A 13,706-nucleotide genomic window follows, 5' to 3' on the forward strand; every position below is an offset into this window, starting at 1 on the left:
TTATGGAAATATATATATATATATATATAAGCAAATATTTTGCTTGTTTTCATCGTAATTAATTATGAAAAACTTTACTAATACTAAAAATTAAATATTAAGGATTTTTTTCAGACGTAACACTGTTTTATTTTCATAAATACACTTATACACTTTCGTGTGTAAAAAATATGACATTTGTCTGAATCTGAAGTGTTTTATTATCGATGCTGAAAAAATACGTGTTTTTTTTAAATGTTTWATTGAAAATTGTACTTAGAAGTACTTTTAACCCCAGCGCCTCTAATGAGGCTTATGGGAAGCCAGCAGGTGTAATGAGACGTAGCAGAATTGCCAACGTTTGAAATTGAAAAATTCCCGTGGGAAATTCGGACCGTACGCCACTGGTGTGACATCCTAACGGCATTTTCCAGTCACGTCGTAGCTTGGCCCACACATACCGAAATGAAAAAAAAAAGAAATGCCAAAACGCACCGCCAACTATTCGTTATAAAGTGGGAGGCCAGGTGTCTTTGATCGATCAACATGCACCTCGCGGCGCCGGCAGATGGACGCTTGGCGCCACGTCAATGACGTCACGTCGTTGTTGATGTTACACTCGGCGCACCTGTCAATGTCACGCATAAAAAACATAACCGATTTCGAAATTATTTGTCCACTAAAAAAAATTTTGTGGTATAGCGGGTTTCACAATTGTTTGTACACGGCATATATATTTTTTCAGATTCGTTGCGAAACCCTTCGGAGTGGTGCAGATTGGCCTATTGGGAGTTGGCCCAACGGGTGGGTCCGCTCTTTCCCGTGGAAGCCCCGGCTGTGAATGTCTTCGGTGACGTGCCCTATTGCGATGGGCTGTCGTTAGAAACGTTAGCTCAACAAAATTGCAACGCGCCAGAGTCTGTCAGACATGGGAGGTGTAAAATTGGTCTAGGTAGGTAATCAAAAAAACAAAGTTAACTTTTATAACCCTACTTTTTGATATACACTACAAAGTGGACAAACTTTGGTGAAACCTGGTTTACATTCAAAGTATTGGTAAAATTTAAACTGACCTTTTTTTGACGACTTCAACAAGAAGTAAAGAAATGTTAGGGATTTTTGGCCAGTTACATCAATTTTTTTCAAAAAAATACAGATCATCTGTTATTTTTCTCTTAGGAATATTTTACACAAAAATTATTTATTTAATTTCTCATATAGTTTTGGACATCTTTAGAAGAAATATCATTTTAAGTAAGCTTTCACACATTTAATTATCAGATTGGCAGGGTGTCCAAAATGTGATCAATAAATTTTAATTTTTTAATATAGTTTAGCTGTTTATTGCATTTTCGATTGCGTAGTTTTTTATGAATCATCTTGTATCTTTTAATGAGAGAGTTTGATTTTTCGATTTTATGAGAGCAAAATAAATATTTTTTAATGAACAAAGTTTTTTATTATAGACTTTAAAATTATTTGTGGACAAAATTTAACGAAACTAAGTTTATGTACATATTTTTTTTAATTAAAAAAGTATTTATGATATTTTGGATATTGAAAAAAATACAAATATACAAAATGTGTTGCTTTATTAGTTTTTGTTTTTTTTTTCTGTTAAAACCCTGATTTATTTTGAATGTTATTTTTTTGTTTTCAAACCACTTTTTTGAGATTTTTGCTTTATTCTAAAATCCATCACTTTTCAACTAATAAAAAATGGTGAAAAAAAATTATGACAATTACAGTAATCTGATTTTGATATTATAGATGCTGAAAAAATGCACTATAAAAGTAAGTGTAATTTTTTTGTTTTTTATTTTTTTTTTACATTTTTTTGCTACATTTGATACTATGATGCATTCGATTTTTTGATCTGTGACTTACACATACAAAATTACATATGGGAGTAGACAAAATTTGAGAAACTTGGTATATGTATAAAGATTAAAAAAAAATTAAACAATATTTTTATTGTTTATCTTTGGTCATTATATTACACATTTTATTTTGGACACTTGTTTTTGTTTTCAAACTTTTTGTGTTTTGTTCCTTTGCTCGTAATTTTTTGGTAAGAAAAAACAAATATTCTGTTTATTTTCAACGTTTTCATCATAATTAATTATGAATAACTTTGCTAATGGTAAAAATTAACCAAGGTAAATTTTTTTTTCAGGCGTAATACTGTTTCATGAAAGTTTAAAAAATTATGACATTTGTCTTAATAAAACAATCTGAAGTGTTTTGTCGATGCTGAAAAAATATACAAAAATGTTATTTTTTTAAATTTTTTATATTAAATTGTCCTTTGCTACATTTGCCTCTATTATGTATTCGACACAAACAAATTGCAGAGTAGACATAATTTTATGAAACTTGGTATATGAGGATTAAAAAAACACAACAATATTTTTATTATTTATGTTGTTTGCATTAATAGTCTTTGGTTGTTGCTGTTGTACTGTTATTTTATTTCGAACATTATGTTCTTGTATTCAGAGTTTTTGTGTTTTTTTTTGTTTTTATTAATAATTTCTCAGGAAAAAAATTAAATTTTCTGTTTGTTTTCAATGAAATTAATTGTGCATCCGACTTTTTGATCTGTGACAAAAAAATACAGATACAAAATTACACAGGGGAGTGGACAAAATTTTATGAAACTTGATATACGAAGATTTAATATTATTTTTATTATTTATTTTTGGTTATTATATTACTTATTTTATTTTGGACACCTGTTTATGTTTTCAAACTTCAAATTAACTAAGGAAAAATTTAATTTTTTTCAGGCGTAACACTGTTTCATGAAAATGTAAAAAATTATGACATTTGTTTTAATAAAACAATCTCAAGTGTTTTATTGTCGATGCTGAAAAAATACACAAAGGTGTTTGTTTTTTTAATTTTTTTATAAAAAATAGGTTTTTGCTACATTTGACTCTATTATGTATTCGACACAAATTGCTGAGTGGACATAATTTTATGAAACTATATGAGGATTTAAAAAAAAAACAATATTATTTATTTTTTATGTTGTTTAATTTAATAGTATATGGTTTTTGTTGTTATATTATTTAGTTTTGCACACTATGTTTGTTGGTTTTTTGTTTTTTTTTATAAACTTTCAGGGAAAAAATCAAATATTCTGTGTTTTCATCGTAATTAATTATGAAAAACTTTTCTTATGGTAAAAATTAACTAATAAGGAAAATTTTTTTTCAGGCGTTATGAAAGTGTAAAAAATTATGACATTTGTCTGAAAGTATTTTGTTGTCGATGCTGAAAAAATTCTTTCTTAAAAATAGTTTTTTTGCTACATTTGACTCTATTATGTATTCGACTCAAACTAATTGCAGTGGACATAATTTTATAAAACTTGGTGTATGAAGATTTTTTAAAAAACAGCAATGTTAATTATTTTTTATATTGTTTGATTTAATAGTATTTGGTTTTTGTGTTACGTTATTTTATTTTGGACATAATGTTCGTTGGTTTTTTGCTTTCTTTGTTAATTTTCAGGGAAAAAAATCAAATATGTTTGTTTTCATCGTAATTAATTATGAAAAATTTTACTGGTAAAAATTAAATAATAAGGAAATTTTTTTTCAGGCGTAACATTGTTTAAAGAAATATGACATTTGTCTGAATCCGAAGTATTTTATTGTCGATGCTGAAAAAATACGTTGTTTTTTGCATTTGACTTTATTATTTATGTATTTGCGACAAACAAATAGCAGAGTGGACATAATTTTATTAAACTTGGTATATGCAGATTGAAAAAAAAAACAACAATGTAATTTATTTATTAGTATTTGGTTTTTGTTGTTACATTATTTTATTTTCTTGGTTTTTTTATAATTCTTCAGGGAAAAAAATATTCTGTTTTTTTTGCAACTAAATTTTCTTTTTTTTTTCAGGCGTGACACTGTCCCACGAAGGCGGTTCCGTGTGGGTGTACAACCGCTCCGAGAACCCCATTTTCGTGAATTCTGTGACTCTGGACATCGCCGATTCTCCCTTACCTACTCGAGTACCTGCCGAGCAATGCCTCTGCGTCTACGACCCCCAGAAGGCGGCTCATCGAACCTGTTGGGACTTCAGCACCCACGGCCCCGTCGACCCCAACTCGATACGAATCAGTTTCGCGAAGGGCTGGGGCCCCCTGTACAAGCGCCAGGAGATCACCTCCTGTCCCTGCTGGCTAGAAATACTTTTAGCCCCGTGCAGGTGATCGAAAGACACTCCTCCAAAGTGCTGTTGTACTAAGTGGAACTCAGTGATGATAATGATGATGGTCACAAGGCTGAATTTCTCTTCTTCAAGGAGCGGTGCTGTGGTGTAGTTTCCGTCCTACTATTCCCGAGTTTGAGGCTGATATGCGGTGCCTGGCCACAGGGTAAAAGAAGCCAAGGAAATAAGGACTTTAACAAATTTTCCACCCACCTAAATATTTTTTATACTTTTTAATCGGATGCCCAAAGCAGGGTGTACAGATTTGTCACAAGAAATTACCACCTAGGATTCAAACTTTTAGGAAAATTGCGTTTGTAACTAGAATTTTCAGAAGTAATTTTGATTGCTTAAGGTTGACAGGTGACATAACCTAAATTTTGACACTGGTTACGATATCTTTTCACGAATATCCCTAAATCCCAGGGAGTAATTTCTTGTTGATAATACAACAGTACACTAAGCCGAGGTGCGAACCAATCTGCAGTGAGCATCCGCTAAATTCGATTTCTTCTTTACCGACCTACAAGTTTTTATTGATTGTGAGAGTAGAAGTACTGATGTGGAAGGCCTTATAAACATCGTTGAGACGATGAGCGTTATTAAGGTGTCGTTTTTACTGAATTTATTGAAGCGAAAGTGGAGCTTCATGTGGGGGACCATTTTGAGGTTATTTTAAAAAGCATTTTTATTTTTGTACATGGTCAATTGTTGTTTTCCTTTTCTGTACTTATTTTATTAATTGTGAATGCAATTGGTAATAATAGTATTGCATTTTGTCCCACTTTTTTGTATATTTGTATTAAGCAGCGAGGGTCTTCATTTTATTGTCTTACGGAAAACTTACTAGTCATTAAAAAGAAATTCGCGCCTAGAATGTAGGTCCATGCCTGTTCATAATATGTAAAAATATGTTCCAAGTTATGAAAATGTATATGTTACAGAATTTATATAAAGTGTTTAAAAATTGTAAAAAATAGCAGTGCCTTGATAGCAATCATATTGTGAAAAATACATAAGTACTGTACTTTCTGCATTATGTAGGAAATATTCATTGGTTTTATTTATTTATTAAATTTTTAAATTATACATTTTTGTATATCAAATAAATTTATGTATAAAATGAACCGTCTTTTATTTAACTAACTTGACACCATTTTCTCAAAATCAACGCAATTTTTTGGTATTTTAACTAATACTTCTTAGCTACGCAGTGTTACTTACTATTATACAAGTTATTTTCACTGAATAAATCAATTTAAATTTTTTGTGTATTGTTAAAATACCCAAAAAATGTGATTTACAGTAAACAGATTGGGTGTTTTTTTTAAACTATTTTATCGTTTTTTGATTATTTTACAAAATTACAAACTCCAAAAAAGCCATTTATTTTAAAATATACTAGAATATAAAAGTATACGTGTAAATGTATACTGAGCATTTATTTTGAATAAGTTATTAAATAATTTTTATGTTTAAATTTTTTATACAGGTGCGCCAGAACTCGCGCCCCAGAGAAAAATTTCAAGTAGGATAAAATACCAGGAACATGAAAAAAATGTTTTAAAAATTCTATCTGTTACATTTATTTTTTGACATTTGACATTTTTTCATATCTATGATCATATTGTATATGTTTTTTTAATAATTATTTTTTAAAAGTAAAAACAAAATACCAGTAAAAGCCACAAATAAATTTAAAGAGAGTTACAATTTAGGATAGAGCTTATTTGTATTCTCTTCTAATAGCCTGTAGCAAAAAAAAGAATTTCTAACGGAAATAAATAGAGTCAAATTGCAAAATTTAAACTCTCATAATTTCTAATTTTTTGTAGATGGGATTTTTTAAAATATTTTTTTCATGTTTCTGGTATTCTTACCGTACATATGGAATTTTTCTCTGGGGCGCGAGTTCTGGCGCACTCTGTATATGCGTAGGTACTGTTGGTTGCTTATCTGAAAAACATTTTGTTTTAATAAATTTATTTTTAAAAAATGTGTATTTTTTGTGTTATTTAATTGAAAAATAATTTTAAAATGCTCGTGTGATATAATAACGTTTAACTTTGTATTTTTGGCGCATGTATATTGTTGGTTGCCTATGTATTCTATTTGTTAACTAAGCAGCTGTCAAACTCTTGGAATTTTACTGAAAAAGTGATTAAAAATAAAAATAAAATTTTGTTTGTTTTTTTTTATTAAGTTTTTAACTTTAAACTCGTAATAGCTTTAATTACAAGCTAATAAAAGTAATTTATTACCTAAAAATAACACAGAAATCTGTAAAATAACAGAACTCTGTATGTTTTTTGCGTCTATTTTTTGGTGCAATTGGTTAGTGTAAGTCGCATTTTTATGATTTGCATTTATTGATGTTTTACAAGTTATGTACGTAATAGTTTATATTCAAAAGAACTATTAAAGAAGTTTTATAATCAAAAGAACTATTAAACTGAATATCGTCAAATACAGGAATCTGCATTTTGCTTCACAACACCCCAATGTTTTTGACAGAACTATAGAAAACTGTAATTAGACTTTAATAATTTTTTGTGCAAACTATTTAATGTTTTTCCTTTTCTTACAAAAAAAAAAAAAAAAACGTTTTGTGCAAAATGCAACTTGTTGAAGCTAATGGAAAAAAGAAAAAAATCGGTGACGTTGTTATTTTTCTCTTATGTCACTATTTTCCGATAGTTATATTTTTTAATTAAAATTTCAATTAAATTGTATTTTTATAGCATTTTCCATCCACTGTTAAATAAACAAACCACATATTTATCAACATTTTATTCAAACAAAGCTTACACTCTAAAACTTAACAAATGTATTTACAAAATGTACATTCCATACATGAAAAAAAACATTAAATAAAAAAAAACTGGTAAATGGTAAGAACATTAATTGACTGGAAGACTTTCATGCACCCATGTGCACGGTCCTCCTTCAGCAAAATCAGAGGCGGCATGTCCATTCCCTGATAGAACCCATTTGGTGGTAAGAAGTCCCTCGACTCCTACAGGACCTCTCGCATGAATCCTGGCAGTGCTGATACCAACTTCGGCACCCAAACCGAACCGGAACCCATCAGCGAACCTCGAACTGGCATTATGGAACACGCATGCGCTGTCAACCATGCGTTGGAAGTTTCGCGCACTCTCGGCTGAAAATAAATAGTATATTACACACCGAGAGGGAAACTGTTTATTTTTGTCAAGAGATTAAAAAGTTAACAAGGATAGGAACAGAGATAGGCAATAAAAAGTCAATAATGAAACACTTTCCGACAATTAGTGTCCCTTTCTGATAATAGTATACTACATACCAAGACAGAAAGTGTTCATTTTTGGTCTAGAGATTAAAAAGTTAACGGATAGTAACAGAGGTAGGTAATAGAAAGTCAGTAATGAGACACTTTCCAACAATTAGTGTCCTCTTCTAAAAATAGTATATTACACATACATATAGAAACTGTTTATTTCTATAGAGAGTTAAGAAAGTTAATATGGATAGTAATAGAAGTAGGTAATAGAAAGTTAGTAATGAAATACTTTCCAACAATTAGAAAATAGTATATGTATACAAACCGAGGTGAAAAGTGTTATTTTTTTGTTTAAAGATTAGAAACATTAGATAGTAATAGAAAGTCAATAATGAGACATTTTCCGACAATTAGTGCCCCTTTCTAAAAATAGTATATTACACACCGATGTGGAAACTGTTCATTTCTATAAAAAAATCAGAAAGTAAAGATACCTACAAAGGTAGGTAATAGAAAGTCAGTAATAAGAAAGACACTTTTCAACAATTAGAAAATAGTATATAGATACAGAAGTGAAACATGTTCCTTTCTGTCGAGAGATTAGAAAGTTAATAAGGATAGGGATAAAGGTAGGTAATAGAAAGTCAATAATAAGACACTTTCCAACAATTCATGCCCCCTCCTGAAAATAGTATATTACATACCTAGGTAGAAAGTGTTCATTTTTGGTCTAGAGCGTAAAAAATTAACAGGGATAGTAACAGAGGGAGGTAATAGAAAGTCAGTAATGAGACACTTCCCAACAATTAGTGCCCTCTTCTGAAAATAGTATATTACACATTGAGATGGAAACTGTTCATTTCTATAGAGAAATTAGAAAGTTAACATAAATAATAATAGAGGTAAGTAACAGAGAGTCAGTAATGAAACACTTTCCAACAATTAGAAAATAGTATATGTATACGAACCGAGGTGAAAACTGTTTTTTTTTTGTTTAAAGACTAGAAAGTTAACAAGAATAGTAATAGAAAGTCAATAATGAAAACTGTGGAAACTGTTCATTTCTATAGAAAAATCAGAAAGTTAGTAAGGATACCTACAAAGGTAGGTAATAGAAAGTCAGTAATGAGACACTTTCCAACAATTGGTGCCACCTTCTGAAAATAGTATATTACAAACCGTGGTAGAAAATGTTATTTCTGTTGAGAGATTAGAAAGTTAATAAGAGGTAGGTAATAGAAAGTTGGTAATGAAACATTTTCCAACAATTGGTGCCTTCTTTTGAAAATAGTATATTACACACCGAGGTGGAAACTGTTCATTTCTCTCCAGAGATGAGAATGTTAACAAGGATAGTAATAGAAGTAGGTAATAGAAAGTCAGTAATGAAACACTTTTCAACAATTAGTGACTCCTTCTGAAAATAGTATAGAAGGAAACTGTCCATTTCTATCAAAAGATTAGAAATTTAAAAAGGATAGTAATAGAGGTAGGTAATAGAAAGTCAATAATAAGACTCTTTCCAACAATTGGTGTCCCCTTCTGAAAATAGTATATTACAAACCGTGCTAGAAAATGTTATTTCTGTTGAGAGATTAGAAAGTTAATAAGAGGTAGGTAATAGAAAGTCGGTAATGAAACACTTTCCAACAATTAGTGCCTCCTTCTGAAAATAGTATATTTTATACCGAAATGGAAACTGTCCATTTCTATCAAAAGATCAGAAAGTTAAAAAGGATAGTAATAGAGGCGGGTAATAGAAAGTCAGTAATAAAATAGTATATGCATACAGAGGTGAAAACTGTTCATTTTTGTCGAGAGATTAGAAAGTTAACAAGGTTAGGGATAGAGGTAGGTAATAGAAAGTCAATAATAAGACACCTTCTAACAATTGCTGCCCCCTTTAGAAAATAGTATATTACATACTGTGGTAGAAAATGTTATTTCTGTAGACAGATTAGAAAGTTAGTAAAAGGTAGTAATAGAGGTAAGTAATAGAAAGTTAATAATAAAACATTTTTCAACAATTAGTGACTCCTTCTGAAAATAGTATATTACATACCGAGAAGGAAACTGTCCATTTCTATCAAAAGATTAGAAAGTTAAAAAGGATAATAATAGAGGCGGGTAATAGAAAGTCAGTAATAAAATAGTATATGCATACAGAGCTGAAAACTGTTGATTTTTGTCGAGAGATTAAAAAGTTAACAAGGTTAGGGATAGAGGTAGGTAATAGAAAGTCAATAATAATACACTTTCTAACAATTGCTGCCCCCTTCAGAAAATAGTATATTTGATACTGTGGTAGAAAATGTTATTTCTGTAGACAGATTAGAAAGTTAGTAAGAGGTAGTAATAGATGTAAGTAATAGAAAGTTTCAACAATTAGTGACTCCTTCTGAAAATAGTATATTACATACCGAGAAGGAAACTGTCCATTTCTATCCAAGATTAGAAAGTTAAAAATGATAGTAATAGAGAGAGGTGATAGAAGGTCAGTAATGAGACACTTTCCAAGTGTAAAATGTCAAACAACTCACAGTTTTCGGTCACGATGACTTCGGTGTGTCCACTCCCGTATGTATGGATATGGTTGACAGCCTCGTCCATGTTCTTGACGACTTCGATGCAGCACTCCAAGGCCCCATATTCATGTTTCATCGTTTTGGCGAGTGGGGGCCCGAAAGTGAGCAGTTTGTTCAAGACCGGTCCTGCGTTGATTTTGACTCCTTCCTGTTTCAACATATTGCAAATGTCGGAAAAGAAGTCTCCTTGCATCAGATCTTCATGGATGAGGAGAGTTTCCATCGCGTTGCAAGCCGCCGGATAATCGCATTTCGCATCTCTAATAATCTTCAAAGCTTTGCTCAAATCAGCGTCTTTGTCGACATACACATGACAGATGCCTTCAGCATGCCCCAAAACGGGAATATGTTGACTCTGTGATTGGATGCTTCGAACTAATTCGCTCGAACCGCGAGGGATGATGAGATCGATGTGTTGTTCCATCGATAGTAAATCGCCGATTTCTTCACGAGTGGAGACCTGGAAGAGGGTTAAGGGTCAAAATGGGGCCTCTCGAAGGACAATTAAACGGTTTGTGGACGCAGAAGTTTTAAATCAGACCGATTTCGAGGTGTCCTAAGGGTCACGCGTGTCTCTCGGTTACTTTTCACATCCTTTTCAACTGTCAAAGTGAAAAAAAGATCCAAGACCCCAATGGAATTTATTTTTTCTTATCATGAATTAAATCGATTTGTTTTTAAATGTATGAACTCTCATGAAGGCTACACGTGCCCTCTCAACTATTTCAAAGCTCCTTAGAGATATAATACGTTTTATTACAGTTATTACTGCCTTGAAATAATTTCAGACAACCTCGAGAGATGAACGATATTTCCAAGTAATGTTGTGGTTTCTAGTTTGGACTCGAGAATACGAAAACGCTCAAAATATCTTGAAAACGTCTAGAAAACCTTGTTTTGCGATTTACACACAAAAAACACAAGAAATTCGTGTTTTTCAACGTTTTATGTACAATGGCGAGCAGAAAATTTCGGTAGGTCTTTATGTCTCTGCGCCACCATGACCCCCGCTAGTGTCTCTGTTTTAATCCAATATTTTTCGTGTTTCTACCTCTAAAATTTTTAATTTTTTGATTTTCATCAAAATTTTAAACAATTTTCGGAGCGGTCTACCACAAATATCTAGAAACCCACTCGTCGTAGAGCATTTTACCCACAAAAATTTAAAAAATTGGTTCGTTTTTAACGTTGTAGTCACTTTTTTTTAATCTCTAACGTCGTTAAAAATGTCATTTTATTCAATTTCAAAATTATCACTTTTTCAAGAAAAATTAAAGTGATATCTTAGAAAAATCGAAAAGTTAGTTAATAAAAAAGCGCTCATGCTTTTATGTATTTCTACTCTCTTATTATGTATATTGAAATTATAAAAAAATTATCGCGGTGCGATTTTATGCCACTGCGCCATCACGCCTCCGGTCAATGTTTCTGCTTTAAACCAATGTAACTATTTCAACCTGAAATTTGTTCTTTGCGTTTTTACAACGTTTTATGCACTTTTGAAACGTAAAAAAGGCAATTTAATGTTTTTAATTTTTTGATTTTTGACAAAAATTTGGTCAATTTTCAGCCTCCAGAGCGGTATACCGTAAATAACTTTAAAACTATTTTAATAACCTTTTTGTGTTGGTTACTGTTAGAAAGCCAATCAATTTCCTATCTTATAAAAAAGATCATTGATTTATGAATAATCGTTAGTATAAAAACAGAAATAGTCAAAATCTATACTTTGCTTATAATAATAATAATTAATAATTTTGCGGTTTTTTCGACACCAATCGGTTTCTCGGAACATTTTCCATTCAAATAGTTTAAAACATTAACCATTTCCAATATATTTGATTCAAAATTATCCATATTTCAAGCGTTTTCATTACATTCTCAACCTTCAAAAACTCAAAAAAAATTGATTTTTTTTAAACTCCTCTCAATTATGCATTTTTTTGTTAATTTACGATCAATTAAAGTTCAAAAAACGTCCTTCTGATGGATTTTAAAATTTTTGAATGTTCATTCTTAAAAAAAAATGCTACTCGTACAAAAAATCGAATTTTTTGAATGATCATTCTTAAAAAAAAATTCTTCAAAAAATCGGTTTTTTTTTCAAACTCTTCTCAATTATGCACTTTTCTGTTAATTTACGATCAATGAAAGTTCAAAAAACGTCCTTTTGACGGATTTTAAAATTTTTGATTTTTTGAATTTAAGTCTATCGTCAAAAAAATAAAAAAAAAATATTTTACGACAAAAAAGCCTTAATGTTTTTATGGTTTGTTTCAATGTGCTTATATTATTTATTATATTTATTATTATTATTTATTATACTTATTATATTTATTGGAATGAGAGAAAAATTGCTGTCTTAATGTCACTGCGCCACCACGCCCTTGGCCAGTATCTATGCTTAAACCAAAATTTCATTCTTAAAAAAAATTCTACAAAAAATCGTTTTGTTTTCAAACTCGTCTCAATTATGCATTTTTGTGTTAATTTACGATCTATTAAAATTCAAAAACGTCTTTTTGACGGATTGAAAAAAACAAAAAATTCAATTTTACGACAAAAAAGCCTTACTCTGTTTCAGTGTGCTTATATTCTCTTATTATACTTATTGGAATGAGAGAAAAATTGCTGACTTAATGTCACAGCGCCGCCACGCCCTTGGCCAGTATCTGTGCTTTAAACCAAAATGTTCATTCTTAAAAAAAAACGTTTTTTATCAAACTCGTCTCAATTATGCACTTTTCTGTTAATTTACTCGTACGATTAATTAAAGTTCAAAAAACGTCCTTTTGACGGATTTAAAAATTTTTGTTTTTCTGAATTTGAGTCTATCGTCAAAAAAATCAAAAAATTCAATTTTACGACAAAAAAGCCTTAATGTTTTTATTCTCTTATTATCCTTATTGGAATGAGAGAAAAAATGCTGACTTAATGTCACTGCGCCGCTACGCCCTTGGCCAGAATCTGTGCTTTAAACCAAAATGTTCATTCTTAAAAAAAAATCTACAAGAATTTATGTTTTGTGTTTCTTCAACGTTTTATGCACTTTTGAAACACCAGAAGAGTAATTTTAAGGTTTTTAATTTTTTGATTTTTGACAAAATTTTGGTCAATTTTCGGTTTCCAGAGCGGTCTACCGTAAATAACTCCGAAACCATTTCAACAACCCTTTTGTGTTGGTTATTGTTAGAAAGCCAATTAAATTTCCTATCTTAAAAAAAAATTATTGATTTGTAAATGATAGTTATTGAAATCATTAGTATAAAAACAGAAATAGTCAAAATCTATACTTTACTTATTACTTCTAAACTATTAAGAATTTTGCGGTACGTCTATGCGCCACCATGCCCCCGGCTAGTGACTCTGTTTTAATCCAATATTTTTCATGTTTCTATTTCTAAAAATTTTTAATTTTTCGATTTTCATCAAAATTTTAAGCAATGTTCGGAGCGGTCTACCACAAATATCTCGAAACCCACTCCTCGTAGAGTATTTTACTCACAAAAATTGAAGAAAATGGTTTGTTTTTAACATGTTAATCACTTTTTTTTTAATCTCTAACGTCGTTAAAAGTGTAATTTTATTCAAAAATTAAAGTTATATTTTAGAAAAATTGAAAAGTTAAGTAATAAAAAAGAGCTCATGCC

The 13,706-nt window shown here is 30.5% G+C and overlaps 2 protein-coding genes across 2 annotated transcripts in view; one reads left to right on the forward strand and one right to left on the reverse strand.

Annotated features, from left to right (window-relative positions):
- LOC123007084 (mothers against decapentaplegic homolog 6) overlaps positions 1–5,336 on the forward strand; it is a 36,086-nt gene extending 30,750 nt beyond the window's left edge. The window contains exons 4-5 of the mRNA XM_044402118.1: positions 725–931; positions 3,897–5,336. Of these exons, the coding sequence (XP_044258053.1) occupies positions 725–931; positions 3,897–4,210 (521 nt within the window). The 3' untranslated portion in view covers positions 4,211–5,336. The remainder of the gene's footprint in view (positions 1–724; positions 932–3,896) is intronic.
- A 1,648-nt stretch (positions 5,337–6,984) lies between these two features.
- Positions 6,985–13,706, reverse strand: part of LOC123007883 (delta-1-pyrroline-5-carboxylate synthase) — a 39,634-nt gene continuing 32,912 nt past the window's right edge. Inside the window, exons 6-7 of the mRNA XM_044403372.1 lie at positions 10,012–10,516; positions 6,985–7,372 (exon numbers count right to left, since the gene is read on the reverse strand). Of these exons, the coding sequence (XP_044259307.1) occupies positions 7,110–7,372; positions 10,012–10,516 (768 nt within the window). The 3' untranslated portion in view covers positions 6,985–7,109. The remainder of the gene's footprint in view (positions 7,373–10,011; positions 10,517–13,706) is intronic.

This window comes from Tribolium madens, unplaced genomic scaffold (genome assembly GCF_015345945.1).
Source record: "Tribolium madens isolate multiple individuals breed KSU strain unplaced genomic scaffold, Tmad_KSU_1.1 Scaffold_3;HRSCAF=73;Tcas5.2_LG2, whole genome shotgun sequence".
Taxonomy (NCBI): Eukaryota; Metazoa; Arthropoda; class Insecta; order Coleoptera; family Tenebrionidae; genus Tribolium; species Tribolium madens.